Source organism: Astyanax mexicanus, chromosome 5, assembly GCF_023375975.1.
Source record: "Astyanax mexicanus isolate ESR-SI-001 chromosome 5, AstMex3_surface, whole genome shotgun sequence".
Taxonomy (NCBI): domain Eukaryota; kingdom Metazoa; phylum Chordata; class Actinopteri; order Characiformes; family Acestrorhamphidae; genus Astyanax; species Astyanax mexicanus.
Window position 1 is genome coordinate 16,540,334 of NC_064412.1, and position 20,339 is coordinate 16,560,672.

The 20,339-nt window shown below is 37.4% G+C and overlaps 1 protein-coding gene across 1 annotated transcript; it reads right to left on the bottom strand.

Annotated features, from left to right (window-relative positions):
* Nucleotides 1-971: 971 nt before the first annotated feature.
* Nucleotides 972-19,292, bottom strand: prkcda (protein kinase C, delta a). Its single transcript, XM_007254281.4, has 18 exons — nucleotides 18,978-19,292; nucleotides 9,319-9,447; nucleotides 9,015-9,214; nucleotides 8,872-8,938; nucleotides 7,258-7,417; nucleotides 6,896-6,927; nucleotides 6,732-6,817; nucleotides 6,518-6,647; nucleotides 6,002-6,102; nucleotides 5,775-5,871; nucleotides 5,540-5,667; nucleotides 4,353-4,526; nucleotides 4,097-4,188; nucleotides 3,904-3,966; nucleotides 3,525-3,663; nucleotides 3,209-3,397; nucleotides 2,234-2,362; nucleotides 972-2,081 (listed from the first exon to the last, which is right to left on the bottom strand). Exons 2-18 carry the CDS (start codon nucleotides 9,425-9,427, stop codon nucleotides 1,920-1,922), a joined length of 2,058 nt encoding a protein of 685 aa, XP_007254343.1. The 5' UTR covers nucleotides 9,428-9,447; nucleotides 18,978-19,292; the 3' UTR covers nucleotides 972-1,919.
* Between the last annotated feature and the right edge of the window lie 1,047 nt (nucleotides 19,293-20,339).

Consider the following 20,339-nt stretch of genomic DNA (forward strand, 5'->3'; position numbering starts at 1 on the left):
CCCTAGCTATGACAAAAAAGGTTTTTGAAGAATATTAAGTTACTGCCTTCTTACTTGGTATGGAACTTTCGAAAGTAGGAGTAATACAAAGCAAAAATACAGTAACTGTAAAAAAGGGGTAAAATAAAAAAAATATTAAAATTACTGATATCTGCAAAGAATAAGGTTATATGGAGTAACAATACTGCCTCATGTCCAATAATCTACCTACAACTACTTGGGCTGGACAACAAGATAACTTTAAGGTCATTTTTCTCAGTTTGGTGCTCTGTGCAGTTACTGCCTTTTTGCTTTGTAGGGCAGTGCTGTTCCTAAGCAGTGTAATAAATTTGAAGCTCACCGTTGAACCCTATAGATGGCGCTAAAGTTTAAGTCTTCTGGTAGTCGATGAACAATACAGACATGTAGAGACTTGCCTTACTGAGGACGATGGGTCTCAACTCTAGTCCTGGAGCACATACTGCTTTTAATTTATGGAAATATGGCTATAAATATGACTTTCCACTTTTTGCCCCTTTTAGCTTTCAAATGTGTTTTACAGCACATACAGAAAGAGTGTAAAAGTAACTAAATAAAATGTATAATTTATTTTACTAGCTGATAGGATATTTTATCATAATGGCAAAACAACACAACCGTGATTTATAAATATGTATATACATACACTTTCAACATCTGATATATGCTGTATAAATAAAATCTGGGTTTTGCAAATAAGCATTTGGTTTTATTTAAACCCAAATTTCAACAAAGTTGTAACGCTGAGTAAATATAAATAAAAACAGAATTTCTTTGTGCTTTTATTTGTAGATTTCACAGACCCATATTTTGTTCACAATTAAACATAAAACATATCAGATTCTGAAAGTGAGACCATTTTTTGAAAAACACTAAATTTGTAAAATAATTGCTTTCTGTTTTTATTTACATTTACTGGATTGGGATTTGAGTGTGTAAAAACAAAATATATGTTTGATCATATACTGATGTTTAATTTGCAAGTAATAAAAATAGCATATATGCACACAATACACATACAGATCACATACATGAAGACAAAATAGCCTATACCAAATATATACACACACACTATACACCATACACATATACAGTATAAGACCCACACAGTACATTTTACTCTTACTTTAAGGTTAATCACATGTGCAAACATGCCTGATCAATATACATCTTAAAATGCATGTTTTTTATTTGCTCTCTAAAATCACATGGGCCAAGGATTCTCAAAACACTTTCTCTCTCTCAGATGTACACACACATACACACAAACACACACTGTATGCAAATATATGCATAAAGCTAAATTTACCATATCAAACTCACAATGCAATGTTATACATCATAAACCCAGAAAGTGCAGCATGCATATACTGATCTAAACTGTATCTGTACATAATCTCTATGCTTTTGTCTCGTTTGCTTTCCACATTCAGTGTTTAAACAACCTCTAAGGCTTTATCAGTTTTGTGCATTGACTTAATCATTGAGGAATTCTGTAATAATGCTAAATTACAGTAATGAATGTGCTACTGCTAAATACATTAACTAACTGACTGAATGAAATGAACAGAATGAATCATATCTACATGGACTTTATAAGGGTCATTCATTGAACATTGATTAGTTCACTCTAAAATAAGCTGCACTCTATCACCACAGTCACTAAAGGAATTTTAGGTCTTTGTCTTTTTCAGTCAAAACCTTCATCAGGTGTTAACTGAAAGTTCTGTAGCATCTGGAATATCACCATCACTCTGGGGTTCAGTGTAAATATCCATGCCCCAAAAACTATTTTGAGAAGAAGGAGCTGTTTCGTGACACAGAAAAATACTGGGTAGATTATTTGATCATATAATACTACTGGACCCTCTCCTCTCAAGCTAAGTGGTGGAGGCAATTGTTTAACACTTTTGCAGAAGGTGGTCCATTCTCGGATTGATGAACGAGAAGCCGGCGAAGGCTGTCTGGTCCATTGAGTCGATCAGGCCTTTCTCGCAGTGAGAGAGACGAGGTTTCTCACTTAAAAACTCCCGGTCAAAGTTACTACAGTCATTTGGCGCTTTCTGCAAACAGAAGAAAACAGTCAGACAGGTTTTTGCCATTAGAACTGCAGTGTCAGTTTAATCAATTTAGAAATTGATGGACACTACAGAAAAAGCTAAAAAAAAAAAAAAAAAAAAGCACAAATGCAAGATAAAAAAAGAAGAAAATTTACCACTTTTGGTTTAAATGGGGGCTCAATTTCTCTCCTCTCCAAAGCAGACCAGTTAACAGTCTTGAAAAATGTCTGATGTCGGATATTACCCACAACACCCAAACGGCGGGATGGATCTCTCTCAAAAAGCTGCAGGAAAACAAAAAGGAGAGTCTGAAAGCAAGAATGGGCTGTACTCATTAATATCTTCAAGCTGTTTTTTTAAACCGCAGAACTGTTTGCAGCTAGGCAAGTATGATAACAGATTCCATTGTCCACAAACATTATACTAAAAATACTAAATACTACAAATACTAAAAGAAAAGATTAAAGATGACCACAGCATAAGTGCGTTTTAAGACAAAATTGTCTTATTAAAAACAATAGGTGTATTGTGTATTCCATAATACAATTATGACAAGATACAGAATGCAACTGTATCTATGACGTTTTGTTAAGATATGTACATTATTATGTTAGTTAGGACATTCTCACACCTATAGTTTTTTCTGATCCAAATCAGTTAACGAGTTTGTAACTTAAGAACATTTTCCTGTTTGGTTTAAATTCAGACAGAAAAAATCAAGAGTACCGAACAGCACTGCAACAAAGCAAGTGAACGCAAAGATGGTATCTTATTCAAGTCTGAAGTAATTATACGGACAATATATCAGGTTACATTGGCAAACTTTATCCCTGATAATTGGAGACCGATCCAGGTCAGATCACTTTCTCACAACAAACACACCAATCAGAACTTGTTCATATCAGATTACCAGCACTTAATGCTTTAATCTCTGAGGAATAGGAGAAAATAAAACTCCCTTCGAACTTCAGACCTAAAAACACACAAGTGTTTCTGTTCATCCTTCCGCTAAACACTAAATACTAAACAGAAAACTAAACAAACGTTATTTAGTTCGATACAGAGGCTTTTCTTCCTTTATTAATAATACCTTTAAATATTCTGCCTGGAAATTAAAAATGTGTATTTACCCGCTCCAGCATTTCTCTGGTATCCACAGTGATCCAGCGTGGGTAGTGAGGTGTGTCCATACGGATCGACTCAAATAGTTCATCTTCATCATCACCATGAAATGGTGACTGACCAATCAGCATTTCATAGACCAGCACACCAAATGACCACCAGTCGACTGAGAATGAATACTGCTGACCCAGGAGAATCTATACACAGGTACCGACACACACAAACAAACAAATGATCAGAACAAGGCCACTTATCCACAGTGGAGTTGAAACACTGGAGTGTCAGTACATTAACTTTGAAGTCAGTGGTGAATTCAGCTGGTACCTCAGGAGCGATGTAGTCTGGGGTTCCACAGAAAGTGGTCGCCAGATTTTCTCCAAACACATTCTCCTTACACATGCCAAAATCAGCTATCTTTATATGACCATCTCCATCCAGCATCACATTATCCAACTTCAGATCCCTAAAAGAAGGAGAAAATGTTAAGAAAAAAAAAATACACTAAATAACACACACTAAATAATAATTGGATGTATTAAGCCTTGCAATTTGAAGAATTACATAGATTATCTTCATAAATTGTGATTTAAGATTTAAGCATTTTATTTAATGGGGAATCTACTGTATCATATATTGTTAATGTAGTGTTGCAGTGTCATTTCTGGCATGGGTCTCTTTATGTTTAAGAGTATTTGTGTATAACCTGTAAATAATGCCTTTTCCATGGAGGAACTGCAGTCCACAAACGATTTCTGCTCCATAGAATCTGAGGAAAAGAAAAGCAAAAAAAAGCACATTAGCGTGGCTTTGTAGTAGTAGTAATAGTAGTAGTAGTAATAGTAGAAGATAGTAGTTGTGTCAAATAAACAGAAGATGTGTTTGTGTTTTGGTCTCACGTAGCTCTGTAGAGGTCAAAGCGTCCTTTTTCTTGTATGTGGAACATCAGATCTCCTCCATTCAGGTACTCCATCACAAAGAACAAGTGCTCCTAACACAAATATAATAAATGATCAATAATAAATTATTGTATTAGTTTAAATCCCATATATCAAGCAGTGATACTATTTCTGGATACCATTTTCTGACAGATAGAGGAATATCCACATGAAAGTAATACATTTTCTGGAGTCTTTTACTATGTTGCATAATTACCTTGGTCTGGAAGGTGGAGTAAAGGTGTGTGAGAAATGGATTATCCCAGGCCAGTGCGAGCACACGCTTCTCCACCATGGTACACTCTACATCATCATCCATCAACACCACGTCTTTCTTCAAAGCTTTTACTGCAAACCACTCCCCGCTGCTCTTCATCTCAGCCAGAAACACCTGGCAGGTTTGAAAAGACAGAAAAAGAGCAAGAGAAACAGAAAGAGGGAGTTAGTGAAGAAGACAAAAATATATAAAGGACATAGAGAGCAAATGTAATATATAAAGAGCATACAGACAATTAATATATTGAAATTGACTGAATTACTGAAAATTCGTTAAAATGACAGTATATTCTTGTTACATAATTGTTCAATTCCTCCCAGAGCCATATTTTTTCTGAAATCAGCAACAGTCTAAACATTTTTTACAATAAATATTTGAACATTGTGTATTTAGCCTTAAGAACTTTAGTGAGATTAGGTAATGATGTTGGATGATTAATTTCCCAAATTTCCCAAAATTTCCAAAATCCCAAATGCCACTCCATATTATCCTGAATGTACTGGATGAAGATCCCTCATTCTAGAGAAAGCAGTGTTAAGCATAAAGCTCCAATGCAAGTCATGCAATTTAAGCACATATATTTTAGCTAAATTCACTAGATACAAAAAGAGTCTGGATACTTCTGGACACAAATGGCCAGTTTTCCAGACAAGGATAAAATATTTTTTTTTAGTTTTGGATAAACTGTACATCTTCTCACTCACTCACTTTCACTTACGGTTCCACACTTTACTAACCATGGTTCTGTATGCCCTGACCTCTTTTCTTTGTATAGTTTATTTGACAGAGTTTTGTATAGTCTATTGTTTCCGCTACTGTTCTGTATAAAGGTCACCAAACATCCTATAACAAACACCAACACTGTAATATATTTCTTTAAGACATAAAAAAGAGCTTATATTAACCATGAGCAAAGTAAGCCAAAAAATCTATACTGAAATAGTACACAATGCCAGCATTTCTGTATATCTTTTGTTTGTAATGTGTTTTGGCTTTTAAATGCTGTGTTCTTCACTCAACACATTTCTGTATTAAGAACAAAAACAAGGAATTTAAACAGTAGATGCTCCTGATAAAGGTCTAGGTGATTTTGAGTGTCAGCATGTTTAAAGTAAGGGTGACTGTACCTTTCCAAAGCTGCCTTTGCCCAGGACCTTATGGAAGGTAAAATGTTCAGCAGTAATGCGTGTCTGGTGTGTGATGGACACAGGACGAGGACTGGAACCCTCCCAGAGAAGACCGTATGGAGTCCCATCTACAGAGTATCAACATGACTGTCATCTGTACACCAAAGATGTTATACTAATCATATAACAGGATGCTAAATATTAATGAATGCACTTTACACAAACAGATACTGACCAGTGACATCTGGCCCTGGGCTTTTGTTAAAGTCCTGGTAAACTCCAGTATCCTTGGTTTGTGGGTCAGCATTGGGATCAGGCCTCTTTGTGGACTTCTGTAATAAAGAATAATAATATACACAACATGCATGAAGTGGTTGTCAGTGTTTATTAAAATGAAATGCCTTCTGCATAATTTTAATATGTCTCTGTAATCAATCAAATCCATTCAAATCACACACACACCTGGCTGACTTGAGTAAGTGCCTCTGCCAGAAGTTTTTGGTTAATCCCACACAAGTTGGCCACTTTAGTCTGGCACTTATGATGAACATTCATAGCACAGTCTGAGAAGAGAGGAGAAAAAAATGTAGCATATAAAAAAGGGAAAGGTAATAATATTTATGTTTTAGAAATTACAGCAATATTAATCTCATCTTTACTAATAATTACAATTGATCAAATTTACAAATAAGCTAAATATTAATGGCACATTTAATCAAATTTACAGTAATTTTTAAATTCAAGTATTTGGCAAACATGAATAATTACATTTTTTCTCAAATGTTAAAATTCAGAGGCAAATATTTATTCATTGTTATATTTATATTATTATATTATTAAATCCTTCAATAGATTTTATTAATCTATGGTTTTAACTACACAATCAGCAGATATACACTACATCCCTGTATCATTTGTATACAACATTAAAATAATATATATTTTAAATGAACCCATTCTTTTACATCACTCACTTACCCTCACACTTCAGACCCTGTTTGACAAGACCCCACAGCAGACTGCCACAGTGGTCACAGAAGGTGGGGCTCATGTAGTTGTAGGTCTTAAAGCGATGTGGCATATCGATTTTAAAGCGCTCCTTCTGAAACTGCACACACAGCCAGCCATTGTACCAAAAAACCTATCACTATCTACATCCAAACATAGCATAGCCCAAAGATATCCCACATACCACAGTGTCACGACTGTTAGCCGCAGTGCCAGTGCATCTGCCAATGATTTTGTCAATGCACTTCTTATGTATGGCTGCATTACACTCTGTAAAAGCAGAGCATTGAATGTATTAGAATAATATGAAGCTTTAGGGAAAGACTAAGCTTATATAGAAATACTCACGTCTGCACTTGTATCCTTGTTTATTAAGCCCCCTGAAAAGTAAAACACAAACAATTAAGATAACATTATTCATTATTAATATTATATATTATTCACACTTCTATTGTGTACTTAAAAATAAAGGTATTAAAGCTGCTAGTTTATAGTTTATAATGATCTGCTGTATAGTCTGTACAGACTATAATTTCAACATGTTCTCAAAAAGCCACTGAAATGTAGCTAATATTTAACCTGTTCAGAAATAATGAACCTGAAATAATGAATTTGACTTACCCCTTAAATTTTATTTGTAACTGTCACACAAAAGATTCTACTTGTAACATTTGTGGGGTGGCACACACACACACACAGATGAAACTCACCATACAAAGTCTCTGCAGACTGAGCAGAAGGTGGGCTGTCTAAAGAAGGTAGCGATGAACTCATGGTTTTTAATGAAGTGAATTTTGGCCTGTTTAATGGCTCCACGACGCCGAGTAAGTGTTGGAGCCTCTTCCTCTGATACTACAGACTGAATAGACTCTGAGAGAGAGAGAGAAAATATACAGTCAGGCCAATAGATAGATTAGATTAGATATTTGGGAATTTTGTATACCCATTCAGTGAATTTAAAGTGAACCAATGAAGTGTAGACTTTCAGCTAGAGAAAATATTAAAATACATTGCATTTACTGTTTGTGGTTCACAGCCATTTTACCTCCATATATTACCTCTAGTTCTTTAAAAATAACTGGACAACTATAAAAAAAATAACTAACAAATACTTATATATATTAAAAGTATTATTAACACTTAAAACAGCAGCCATTAAGATTTTTCTTTTCTTCTACTGAAGGCAGTAGAGTTTCTGAGCGGGGCAAATATTATAATAAATTTCATTAGTGTGCTTCTGCAACCATCGATGCAAAGCCACATATATTCATTCTTAAAACAGGCTCAGGTCTAATGAAAGGAAAGGCACATTAGCACTTCAGACGAGCAGAAGGGACTGGTGCTGGAGAGCCTGCAAGGGAAAGAGACGCTCAGACATGCTGAGTGAAGACATTCCAGAAAAATACACTCACAAAAACACCCCCCACCTAGCACCCCCCACCTCCAAACATTTACACTCTGTTGAGAGTTATCAGTCTCTCATTGCCAAGAGCCAAATATTTGAATCAAGCAATGGGAGAGAGAAATGATATATCCATATATATATTTGGCAAGGATGAGGTGTGTGTGTGTGTGTGTGTGAGAACTAGCTTAGAAGCAAGTTTAGGTATCTTATGTCTACACTAATGAAACAATGAAGCACACTTCAGGAAACACACACCTGTGAAAGCAAATGCTCCTAATATTATGGTGCATTTGTTTATAATATAAAAACCCTCGATATTTTAAAGCCGATGTCTGTAAGTTCTGGGATTTAAGGTCCTGTCTGTTCAGAATGGGTAATTGCACTGAACAGGCGAAAGAATCATTTTAAACTGGACAGGTGTGACGCGGTCTCCTTTCAGAGCGATTGAATCTGAGTTTCCCCTTCTGAAGTCTCCATTGCTCCACCAGTCTCTCGCGTTTAGTAATACTGAGCTGGATCCTCTTTCAGAGACTGTACATGTGAGGTAAGTACGTAAAAGACGCGGCCAGAAAAATTTCGGCGAAAAACGATCCAACACCCCAGTTTTTGAATTAATATATTAGGCTTAGCAGGGATAAATGTTCTAGCACACTGGTATCATTAAACACAACACTCAGAAATGATTCTGCTTTTAGTTTAGAAACATAAATGATGTAACCTTCCACTTTAATATGGTAAAAAAATGCATGCATGCATCATTTCACTGGTTTTATCTGAAAATTTAAACAGTACAACAGAGAGGTCAATCAATGACAAATGGATTTTTGTTCCAAACATTATAAAGAACAAAGTTTATTGGTGTTATTTTCATTTCTGTGGTAGTTGCTCAGGATATTGTCATATTGCTTGATTGTCTCACCTGTGTCTGCATCTTCCAAGAAATACTGTACAGACATCATCACTTTTCCTGAAGGCTGCAGATCAACCTGCAGATGAAGACAAAATAGGTTAAATCTGGCACACACACAGACAGACAGACAGACAAGACAGACAACCACATACCCAGAATTCTGCACGTCCATTGGCCTTCTTGCATCGCTCCGCAAGTACAGACACACCCACAGTGACTTCTGCTAATGGGTTCTCAGCAGTTCGCATCAGCAACACCTGTAGGACACGGCCCTCATAAATATGTGCATCGAAGCTGGCGCGCCAGGCAGGAAACATGGTGGGTTTTCTCTGAATCAAAGTCTTGCCTCGCTCTGGAAGGTGAGAGAGAGAGAGAGTAGGTGGTGCCATTAAAAGAACATGTACGTGTACAAATAAAAGTATAATGTGTTTGAAACACATACACACAGTTACTTACCTGTGCTGAGGGCCTCCTTCATCTTAACTGCACAGAAAGGCGCCTCAGCCATTGGTGAAAGAGCACCAAGGTCATACGCATTAAATGCAATTCTCAGGAAGGGTGCCATGATTGCCACTCAAAGTCAGTCTGCAAAAAAACACAATTCCACCAACAATTCAGAAACTTACCCACTAACAAAAACACAACATTTGAGGAAAAAATATATGTGCAATGATAACATTTGGGTAACACAGTATAGTAGGCACCTCATGTACAGAATATTAGAACAATTTATGTGCATGCATCTCATCCATTTAAAAAAAAAAAAAACTTGTATGTAATGAAAAAGAAAAAATACAGTTAAACTAGAACAGGGGTGTCAAACTCATTTTGGCCGAGGGCCACATTGGCATATTGGCTGTCCTCCGAGGGCCAGATGTAACTTATAAATGTAATAAAATGTAACCAAATGTAATATATGTAAATGAATGTAATTACTCCTTAATGTTAAATAACTCTCAATATATTATTTATTCAATCAAATATTACAGTTGCATGGAAAAAATGTTTGCTTGTTGCTCTATTAACATAAATCCTTTTAATTTGTCATGTCATGAAATCCAAAAACTCCATCAATCAAGAACCAAACTATTCAAGTGAATAGAAATGACATCAAGTTATATTAACTTTGAAATTATTAACTGAAATAAGGCTTAATAAATATAAAATCAAAAATTGTGAGCTGTTAAGAACATAGCATTTCCTCAGATTTAGCAGTTCCTCATCCAACCACTAGTGGGAGCTGCAGCAGCAGCACCACAAGTCCGCAGTCTTTACTGAGTCAGAGCTACAGCCCAGCCACGGGCTACAGGGCTCAGCTCAGCCAGTCTGGAGCGTTTTTAAAATTTTTAAGTTCTTCTGTGTATGAAATAAAGATTTTTGTAACCGAATAATACAGCTCTCTACAGTTCATCTTTCAGCCCAATCAGCTAACAGCAGCCGTTTAGAGCATGAGTCACTGCTGGGATTACATTATAAACAGGTCAGTTATCGCGCTGCTAACCTCAGGATGTTTATAACTACGGAGTTTAGTGGACACACCACGGCTGCAAGGTTAGACTGTTGAAGGATACTGAAGACTATTAAAGGCTATTGGAGGTTATTGAAAGGGTTATTGAGGGCAGAAATCAGTAAAGGCTGGTTAGATAAGTGATTCACGTCCTCGTACTTTGCTGCGGTGAAACTGCGACTAGCGCTGTCCCAGTGATGTTTATTAACGTCATTAAAACAGATGTCAGGTATTGTCTTATAAATATTTACACAGAACTTATATCTCTCCTAAAAAGCGTTTATTTTGGTCAGTAACACTCTTCGTAACACAAAAGGCATACCGGTCTTTCGCCTTGAAGCACAGCCGTCCGTCTTGTTGAGAATTTAAAGGTTAAAACATTGTCTTATAATCATGGAAACTATCAATTAAGGGTTAAAACATTGTTGTCCTATAATCAAACAAAATACTTAATGAAAAACCAATCAGTATAATCCATTAGTGATTTTAATAAGGTTTACTCAATATGTTAATCAATCAATATGTTACCTGTATTCAAAAGGGAATTATTTAGCACTTTGTAATCTTTATTCATGTTGGTGATCATATGTTAACGGACACAGTACTCTTTAGAATCATATAACAAATGTAGTTTATTTGAGTTTGCACAAGAATGTTTCACAACACATGTGTAGCCATCTGTGGTTAGTTAGACCTTGAGAGTGAGGGAGGTTGACCCGTCCCCTCAGACCAAAGATAAGGAGGGAACTTCTACTGAAATTATGTTGCCAGAACCAGGCGGGAGGACAATAGATTTATTATACTGAAGACGCAGGTGACAGGCAGGCATGGCGTCATGTCAAGATAGGACACAGTTTATGGGACCAGGGGGGGGCTGTTCAACCTTCTTCACTCACACCATAGTGGGATGATCTATATAATCTTGTGTATGTCTTTTTGTGTTAGAACATTCTCCTTGACTCTCTGAGCGGAGCATTGTTCCCGGAAGATCTTCTGAAATAAACTGTTAAATTTGCTGAAAACTTGGTATCCTGACTCCTCTTGACTTCTCTACTCATCTCAACCATTTAAAAGAATTCAGGGGGAACGCACTGGAAATGGCGCTGTAAAGGGTAGTGCGGATTTTCCCAACAGTCTGCATCAACTTCTCTTTTTCTGGACATTATGGGATAAACATCTATATGTCTCAATTCCACCCGCGAAGTTACGCCTTCCCTCCGGCAGGGTTTCCACATCAATGACTACACTGCCGTGTAGTGGCAGAAAGCCGTAACTTTGCGGGTAATACAATCGACAAGCATTGTGGGAAATGTATTTTTTGGTCAAAGAACGCTTCTGACCTATTTATTATAGACACTAAGATCTTACAAGCTCTCGCGGGCCACATAAAAAGACGTGGCGGGCCACATTTGGCCCGCGGGCCTTGTGTTTGACACATGTGAACTAGAATATAAGACTTTATTTAAGCATAGTTAAATAATAATAATAATAAATATTATTACATGAAACAACATAACGTGAACTCTTAACATTACGTTTATCTTTTTCAAAAGTTAAATCCATGTAGTAAATCTGAGCTGGACAAATGGCAAATTCCAAAACCATACTATAAAAGACTATAAAGCAGTTAAATACAAAAGAAATGTGTGGAATTTGTAGATTGTACATTTGGGAATAATTAGTAATATTTCTTGTTACAATCTTAAAAGCTATCCTAGACTAGGCTATGCTATGCTGCTGTCACAGTTACATAAATGTGACAACAAAATCAGAGACTATATTTAAACCTTTAAACCCACCATTTAAAGGTAAAAATATAGGAAAAGTAAAATTAAAGGAAAAGTTATCAATTAAATAAGGTGAGCAAAAAGGCTCAAAAAGTCTGCAGCTGCACTGGCACTGATGAAACTGATGACCCTGATAAAAAGTGATAAATTTAGAAGTATACCAAGTAGACAACATTAAAACAAATCTGCTTTCAGTCTCCAGTGGCCTTGAAGAGTAAGATTGTAACAGACTGCTGTCCCAGCATTGGTAGTACATTGCATATTTAAGATTTGCTTAAGGAGGGATTTTCCCTTAGAAATGTTTGTTTAGCTCAGCTAAAATACTGAGTCAACAATATGGGGGATGCCTGTGACCTAACTGCAAACAATGCACAGATCTTTTCTGATCACTACTAACGGAGTATGAGTTAATTTTTTTGTCATACTGTAATGTAATAAACACTATAAGATAAAACTTATTTATGTGCTAACAGCAACATATCACTATGAGCCATGCAAAATATACACAATGTACTAGATGTCTCAATATTTCCCAAAATAACATATAATTTCTAACATTTTACAGGACTTTTATACTATACGTTCTTTGGTTTTATTACAAAGTTGCATTAAAGGGCCCATATATATTTTATATGTCCTTGAAGTTCACTTAAAAGCATTTAGTTGATGTTTTGAAAATCAAACATTTTATTTCTTACTGTTTCCAACCTCTTCTTAGAATTAAGCAGGCTATTTTTTTTAGTTTAGCTTTAAAACTGCTCTGAAATATCTGTGTTCAGATAAGTCACCCAGGCTAAAACCCTCCTTATAACCCTAAGCATGACTAAATACAATTGGAGAGTTTATGAATTATTCAAAACTGGCTGTTTTTCTTTATATATGCCAGTTAAAGTTTAAAAGGATTGTAAAATTTAGGAAGGAATGGTACATTCTGAAAATGTAACATCATTTGTAAAGCTCAATATCTTTCATTTTTTTTTTATACATTTCACTCAAATTGTCAAATACTCAGAGCTGAAACATGCTTGAAAACTGCAGTATGAACAGGTGGGTCTAAACTGCTGTGGGAGGGGATATGCAAATTAGGTGGTTCTCAGGACATCTGATTTTTAAAACATATGACAAAACTTATTCTCAGCATTGTTTATATAGATGTGCATTGCAGGGAGTAAACATTGTCTTTTGAAACGTTAAGAATGTTTAAATACTGCATATAAAAAAGGTCACTTATTAAAAAACAAGGTCTGAACTGAAAATATTTTACATTTTACAAGTTTACAAAAAAAACTTAATTGGTGGTAATTTGTACACCAGAACAACCGTATTTATTGGTTTTGAGCTCCTGTCATAACATAGCATACAGGGGTTGGACAGTGAAACTAAAACACCTGTCATTTTAGTGTGGGAGGTTTCATGGCTAAATTGGAGCAGCCTGGTGGCCAATCTTCATTAATTGCACATTGCACCAGTAAGAGCAGAGTGTGAAGGTTCAATTAGCAGGGTAAGAGCACAGTCTTGCTCAAAATACATTGCAATGCACACAACATTATGGGTGACATACCAGAGTTCAAAAGAGTACAAATTGTTGGTGCACGTCTTGCTGGCGCATCTGTGACCAAGACAGCAAGTCTTTGTGATGCATCAAGAGCCACGGTATCCAGGGTAATGTCAGCATACCACCAAGAAGGACCAACCACATCCAACAGGATTAACTGTGGACGCAAGAGGAAGCTGTCTGAAAGGGATGATCGGGTGCTAACCCGGGTTGTATCCAAAAAACATAAAACCACGGCTGCCCAAATCATGGCAGAATTCAATGTGCTCCTCAACTCTCCTGTTTCCACCAGAACTGTCCGTTGGGACAATAGATTATTGTGGTCTAAAACCAGGTGTTTCAGTTTCATTGTGCAATCTTTAAAATAGCACAATACATCTTTCATAAAACTGCAACATGCTGGGCTAAATGCATAATACCGTATTGCTGAATATCTGACATATCTAGTGAAGATTTAAGACACTGCACATGCTTTTATTTTATACATAAATGTCACTTAAGTCACCCTTCTTCTGAATTTGCACTTTAGACTTTGGATAAGGTGCTGTATTTCTTCAGAGTGAGCAGGGCTGGGTGTTGGCAGGAATTGCATAAGGACACAACATGGGAGTGTGTCTGTATTGCACACGTGTGTTAATGCAGTTCTTAATTTAATAAAGAACTGGTATTTTTGGCACATGCCTTAAAAGATGTTTAACACACTGTCTCCTCAGCCACATTCCTATAGCACTCCACCTGCTAACATGTCCAAACACATTAAATGGCAACTCAGATGTTTAAACAAGCCCCAGCATTACAGCATTTCATAACTCATTGTACTTTTGTGTACACTCCAAAAAGAGGGAATGTGATTGGGAGAGTACGTCAATAACAAAAGCTTGCTGCACAGAGAGAGATCGATTTGTAAACAAACCATATCAATGCCTGAGGCTCTTCCAAACAAATCACAGCATGCACAAATACACACAGACACACACAGGATCATGAACAGTAATTCTCCCCTATTTTTGGAAATGTGACTCATTTACTGCAGATGAAGACAGAAAGGCATGCTGGTGAATGAGTGTGTGTACATATTAATAAATATGTGTGTAAGTAAGGAGTGCATGCACAAAATAGATAGGTGGTTTTCAGGTTGCATTCATTTATGTGGATTTGATATGCATGAAAGCATATCATAAACAAATAGGGTTAAATATCCCTTTGGTTTTGCAGAATAAATGATAAAGTGCATGAAATTGCATTGATCAAGAGATTGTTTGATAAATATATTGGAAGTATGTAAATGGAGTAAAAATGCCTATATTTAATCCACTATATCCTTTCGTGTCTCAAAATGAGACATACTGTTTTTACTTTTATTGCAGACCTTTTTGTTTTGATTTTCATTTTTACAGCTCAAGGATCTATGTATATTATATACGCATATTATAGCATTTCATTTCCTAGCTTTGTTTACAGCAATGTAGCAAGAACAATATAAATATTTAATGTAATTATACCAGAGTCTTAACTAATAGTGTTGCTGTTCTCTCTGCAGCTTCAATGCGGTGTGTATGCTAACTAGCTTGTTAGCTAGCTGAAAAAATAAGCTTTGCTACTGGGTCTTTTAGCCTAGCACAGATGCCTACACAATCCCCTGAGTTTAGCAGGATTTAGAATAGTTAGCAAATGCTGGTCAGCAAGGGTTAACTTTTAGTATGTTTTCCAGTTTTTCACTTTTTCACACACATTGTCACAGGAAAAGCTGCAGACATATGGATTGGTTTGTGTAGCAACTCATATTCCATCTCCACTTTTACCTGGTGGTCTGGTGGTTATGTTCCTGCTTGTCTTAGAAAACTGTCCAAAAGTATCAAAAGCACCAAATTCTCTCAAAGTGACCATCTAAGCTTTAGGTGTTGCTAGTGGTGGTACGAACGCATGCTGAGCAAAGACTGTTAACACAGGGTAAATTTGATATACAGCTCTGTTCTGTTTTTTTGCTGGACAGAACAGTGTATAAGGTTCACAATAGATCACTTGTACACAATGTACTCATCTGTTATTCATCTATGACAAGGTAAGTAGAGATTTTAATTCTAGGGCACCTTTAAGACATCTCAAATGCAATATACAGAATGTTTTAGTGTGATGCTCCTTTTACTACTTAACAGTGGTGTTTGTGCCTAGACTAGACTATGCTCTTGGGAAGTCTGCCCAGAACATGCACAAATGCACAGCATGTATTTTTCTGTATGTGCTGCTGAACTTCAGTTTGTAAATCTGTGTGAAACCAGGTGGTGTGTTATGTGACAGTTTTATTTCTATGTTAGCGCCAAAACCAGCGTTCCAGCGTGTTAGTACATCATCTCAGTCTTTATTCCCTTATACTGAGTTGTCTCTAGCTGATTTATCTGGTTTCCTATAAGAGATTATAGTATTAAAAAAAGAAAAGAAGCATACAAAGAAAATAATGCTTCTTTAGTTAGACCAAGACCTATATATAGTTAAAATCAGTTTATTCTTTTTATTTTGTGAAATAAATTACAAATCACATTTTAGACAAAAGCAATATTTTTCACCATAACCAACCTCAAAAACCCTAAGATGCACACCTTATCCCCACTTTACATTACATGTTGTTACACTCAGCATATTTCAGAGTTCTATAATTACAGACTGCAGTCCTTCTGCAGTACTGCTGTGTCTGATCCACTCGTACCAACACAACAAACGGAAAATGGACAAAGAGTTTAGAAACAAGGAGAGGGTCATTCTATTCTCAGTGGACTGTGCACATTTATGTGTTATGGTACTGACACCAAGACATGTCAGATTGAAACCACGCAGTGATCTATGTACATTTTTACATCATTCAATTAACTGAATATTTATACTGATGAGACAGACCAAGAGAAAAGGGAGACAAATACACCAGTATTTCTGCTCCAGATTATTGAAACCAACTGCTTTCACAGAGCTGATCAAAAGCAACATCCAACCAGCAGCTGGTACTGGTATCTATCCGGCTCATCTCTCTTTCCAGCATAGGTCAGCCAGCCCTATTTTTTTGACCTGATTCTGTCCTTGCCTGCCCTCCTCCATCCGCTGAGGCTTTATACACACTGGGTGTTCAACTGTTTGTGAACACTCCTTTTAATGAATGAATAAAAGCATTTAGCAAGATAATGGTGCATCCACTGCTAATACAGCTGTACAAATGCATACAGATGCTGATAGATTTGTTTTACAGCATGCATAATGAGTGGTGTCATAAAGCAGCTCTACAAGAAAATCTCACGTTGACTTCTGTGATTGCAGGAATATTGCCTTTATCCAATAGCTTGTTTTTGGAGCATACTCTTGCGCACAGTAGATGGTGTGGCTTTGTGGTTATAACGCATGTTCCATCAGGGGCAGTGACACAGTTATTGCAGGTGGGGCTTTGCTGTCTGGGACACATTGAGATGCTTTGACATTCACACCACAATAATAATTGGGTCATAGGCACCTCTGACCACCTGTATGTGGTTTGAGTAAAATGTTTACAATTAAACTTTGAGACTAACTGTATCCCTGTTCACAAGTAAACTTTTTACTGGGCACTTATGATCAAATCACCTAGGAGATGAATAGTGTTGATAGGGCCTCAGAGTCTCATGGGGCCTTTTGGGACCTCAGAGCAAGAGTTCAGCAGAGAAAAAAGTGAGATGATGGTAGACTTCCATCTTTTCAGATCTTCCATCCTGAGGCATAGCAGGAGCATCAGTGGCACATGCAAGTGAATCCATGTTGGAGGAAACCTTTCCTAGATTCACCTGATCAAGAATGAACTTGTCCAGCATCCCTACTTAGATTTTGTATTGAAATGTCTTGACCTCCACTGATATTTGTTAATTATAGAATATTTTCTATCCCACATTATCTGGACTACATCTGGATGTAGTTCCTTAAGGTAAACCCATGTCTTCATGGTAATTCCAACACCTAGTTTGGGCTTGGGCAGGCAGATGAGCCACTGGCACACCAGTTTACATTATGGACTGAGCCCACCACTCAAGGCCTCTTAGTGACTGATATGGAAAACTAATATGTATGACCATATTAGCTGATTATAGCATTGTGCTGGGCTGTTGCTGGAAGACAACTATCCAAGTTGGACAGAGGCCAATTGTTCAAGTTGAACTTGGCCCAAAACTAGAACTCTGAACTAATATGGCAGATTGAAATTACTGAAACAGCACATAAAAATTGACTACTTTCCTGGAAGCATGGCTCTAAGAACATGAGCTGTCAGTAGGTAGTATATGAGTGGACAAAAATCCAGGGTGAAACATGGCAATCCCACCAAAAACCTACAGCACACTGTGGAAGGCAGAAAAGGATGTTCAGTGGGAAATGAAGGCAGGCAATCTACATTGGTTATCATAGACTGCTAATCATCCAGCGACTGAACCCTAAAGAGCAGGGTGTGACCACTGTATGAGAATTCCCCTGTGAGACCCTGGCCAACAACAGTCCCATATCAGCAGAGAGGCCAGGGAGGTAGTAGCAACTAACTGACATTTAAAGTGCAGCAGTTAACAGCAGGAGAAGCAACCAGTCATAGCAACAAGTGCAACAGTGGTGTGACCACAGACACCTGGGCTTGTAAGTAGGACAGAATTCTGAAGTACTGGTATTTGCTGGGCTGCACAAGACCAAAGGAGGACATCATCTATCATCCAGGGTTTATATGTCTAGATCAGGCATTATGTCACAGAGTGACTCAGATGGTATAAGATCCCACCAGTGCACAGGAGATGATCTTCACATCACTCTAGTGGGCAATAGCAATAAAAACACCTTATTTTTTAGACAGATTTGCTGCACAATTCACAACATGAACAGTAGATAAAATAAAAGCAGATGTTCCTAGTAGTTTTTAGATTGATACTGGCTGGTAAAGAGAAAAATCTATCTAAACAACTTCAAATGTTAAACAGATATCACAACATCAGTAACGTTACTTATATTATATATTTTGTGCAGCTCAAATCTCAAAAACTCAGAAAACACACTTTAAATTCAATTAAACTACAATTCAGAGCCTTACAGCTCCCCAGAAAGACAGCAAGGCAAGTATTTTTTTTCCAAACCGGATCACTGAAGGTTCAGTGTGAGAAGCTCGCAGGAGCTCCTCCAGTTCACACACTGAGAGACCTCAGCTCTCTCCAATCGTTATCAAAACCTCGAGAAATTACAGCAACTCGAAACCGGCCGGTGTGTTAAAACCACGACTTACCTCTCTTCCAGAAAAAGGGGGGAAAGTCTCGGCTCTTCAGTTTCTTCCTTCCGCCCAGTTTCTCGCTCTGTGGTTCAGCTGTTTGAGGAAGTGCAGATCGCTTCAGGACTTCTCGCCGAAGTAGGGCGGAGTGACGTCACGCTGCCCAGGTGCTCGTGCTCTCTCTCTCTCTCTCTCTCTCTCTCTCTGTCCTGGTTGCTTTCTTTTCATGCACACTCTGACTGGGGTCCAGTCCTTGCAGCGGTTAGTTGCAGGTGCGTTAGTTAGTGCGCTCTCAGGCTGCGCGCGCGTTTGTGTGTGTGTGTATGTCTGTGTGTGTGTGCGCGCATTCCTCGCGCTCGTGTGTGACCCTCACTAAGCGCGCGAAGGGCACTAGTTGATGGGCTTTCATTGATGTGTCATTACTATTCTCATAGATGGCCTCACACACACAGAGAGACACACACACGGCCGCGGGGGCCAGGATTTGGTTGCTGAGCTCTCTTTCTTTCCTCTCTCTCTATATCTCTCTCTGTCTATATACCTCTCTCTTTCTCTATCTAACTCTTACTCCTCTCTCGCGATCTCTGTCTACCTTTCTTTCTGACTCTCTGTCTGTCTCTCTCACTCTTTCACTGGCTATCTACCTCTCTCTACTACTCTCTCTCTCTCTCTGTCTGCCAATGTAGATCTCTATCTGTCTATCTAGCTCTCTTTATTTCTCTTTTTCTCTTTACCTCTGTATCACTCTTCCTTTCTGCCTGTCTGTCTCTCTCTGTATGTCTCTGTCTCTCTCTAAGTCTATCTACCTCTCTCATTGTCTATCTAATTTTTGCACTTTCTCTCTCACTCTCTGTCTACCTGTCCTGGAATTAGTTTAAGCAGACGGTGTTTGTCTATTGTTGTGATATGTTTAATGACCAATTTATGCAGAAATGCAAGTAATCCCAAGGGGTTCACATACTTTTTTGCAACTGTATATATATATATATATATATATATATATATATATATATATATATATATATATATATATATATATATATATATATACACACACATTTGTGTGTATATGTATATGCGTGGTGAGTGTGTACGTGTGAACAGTCGTGTTTCCCTGCTTTCCCTTCCTGTATGTCCGCAGTGCTGGAGTGTATGGCCTAGATTTAAGTGTGTGGGTGAGAAAAGCACAGTCTGTGAGTGTGTGCATGTGTGTTTAGATGTTTGGCGCAGAACTGGGGGTGGTAAGGGGGCTGTTTTGGCTTTCGAAACTGCTCCCCAGCTGAACCAGCAGCATCATTTTAGATAACACACACACACAACTGGAATAAACCACACACCAACTCAACAAACTATAATGCATTTTCATAAGTAAGACCTGAT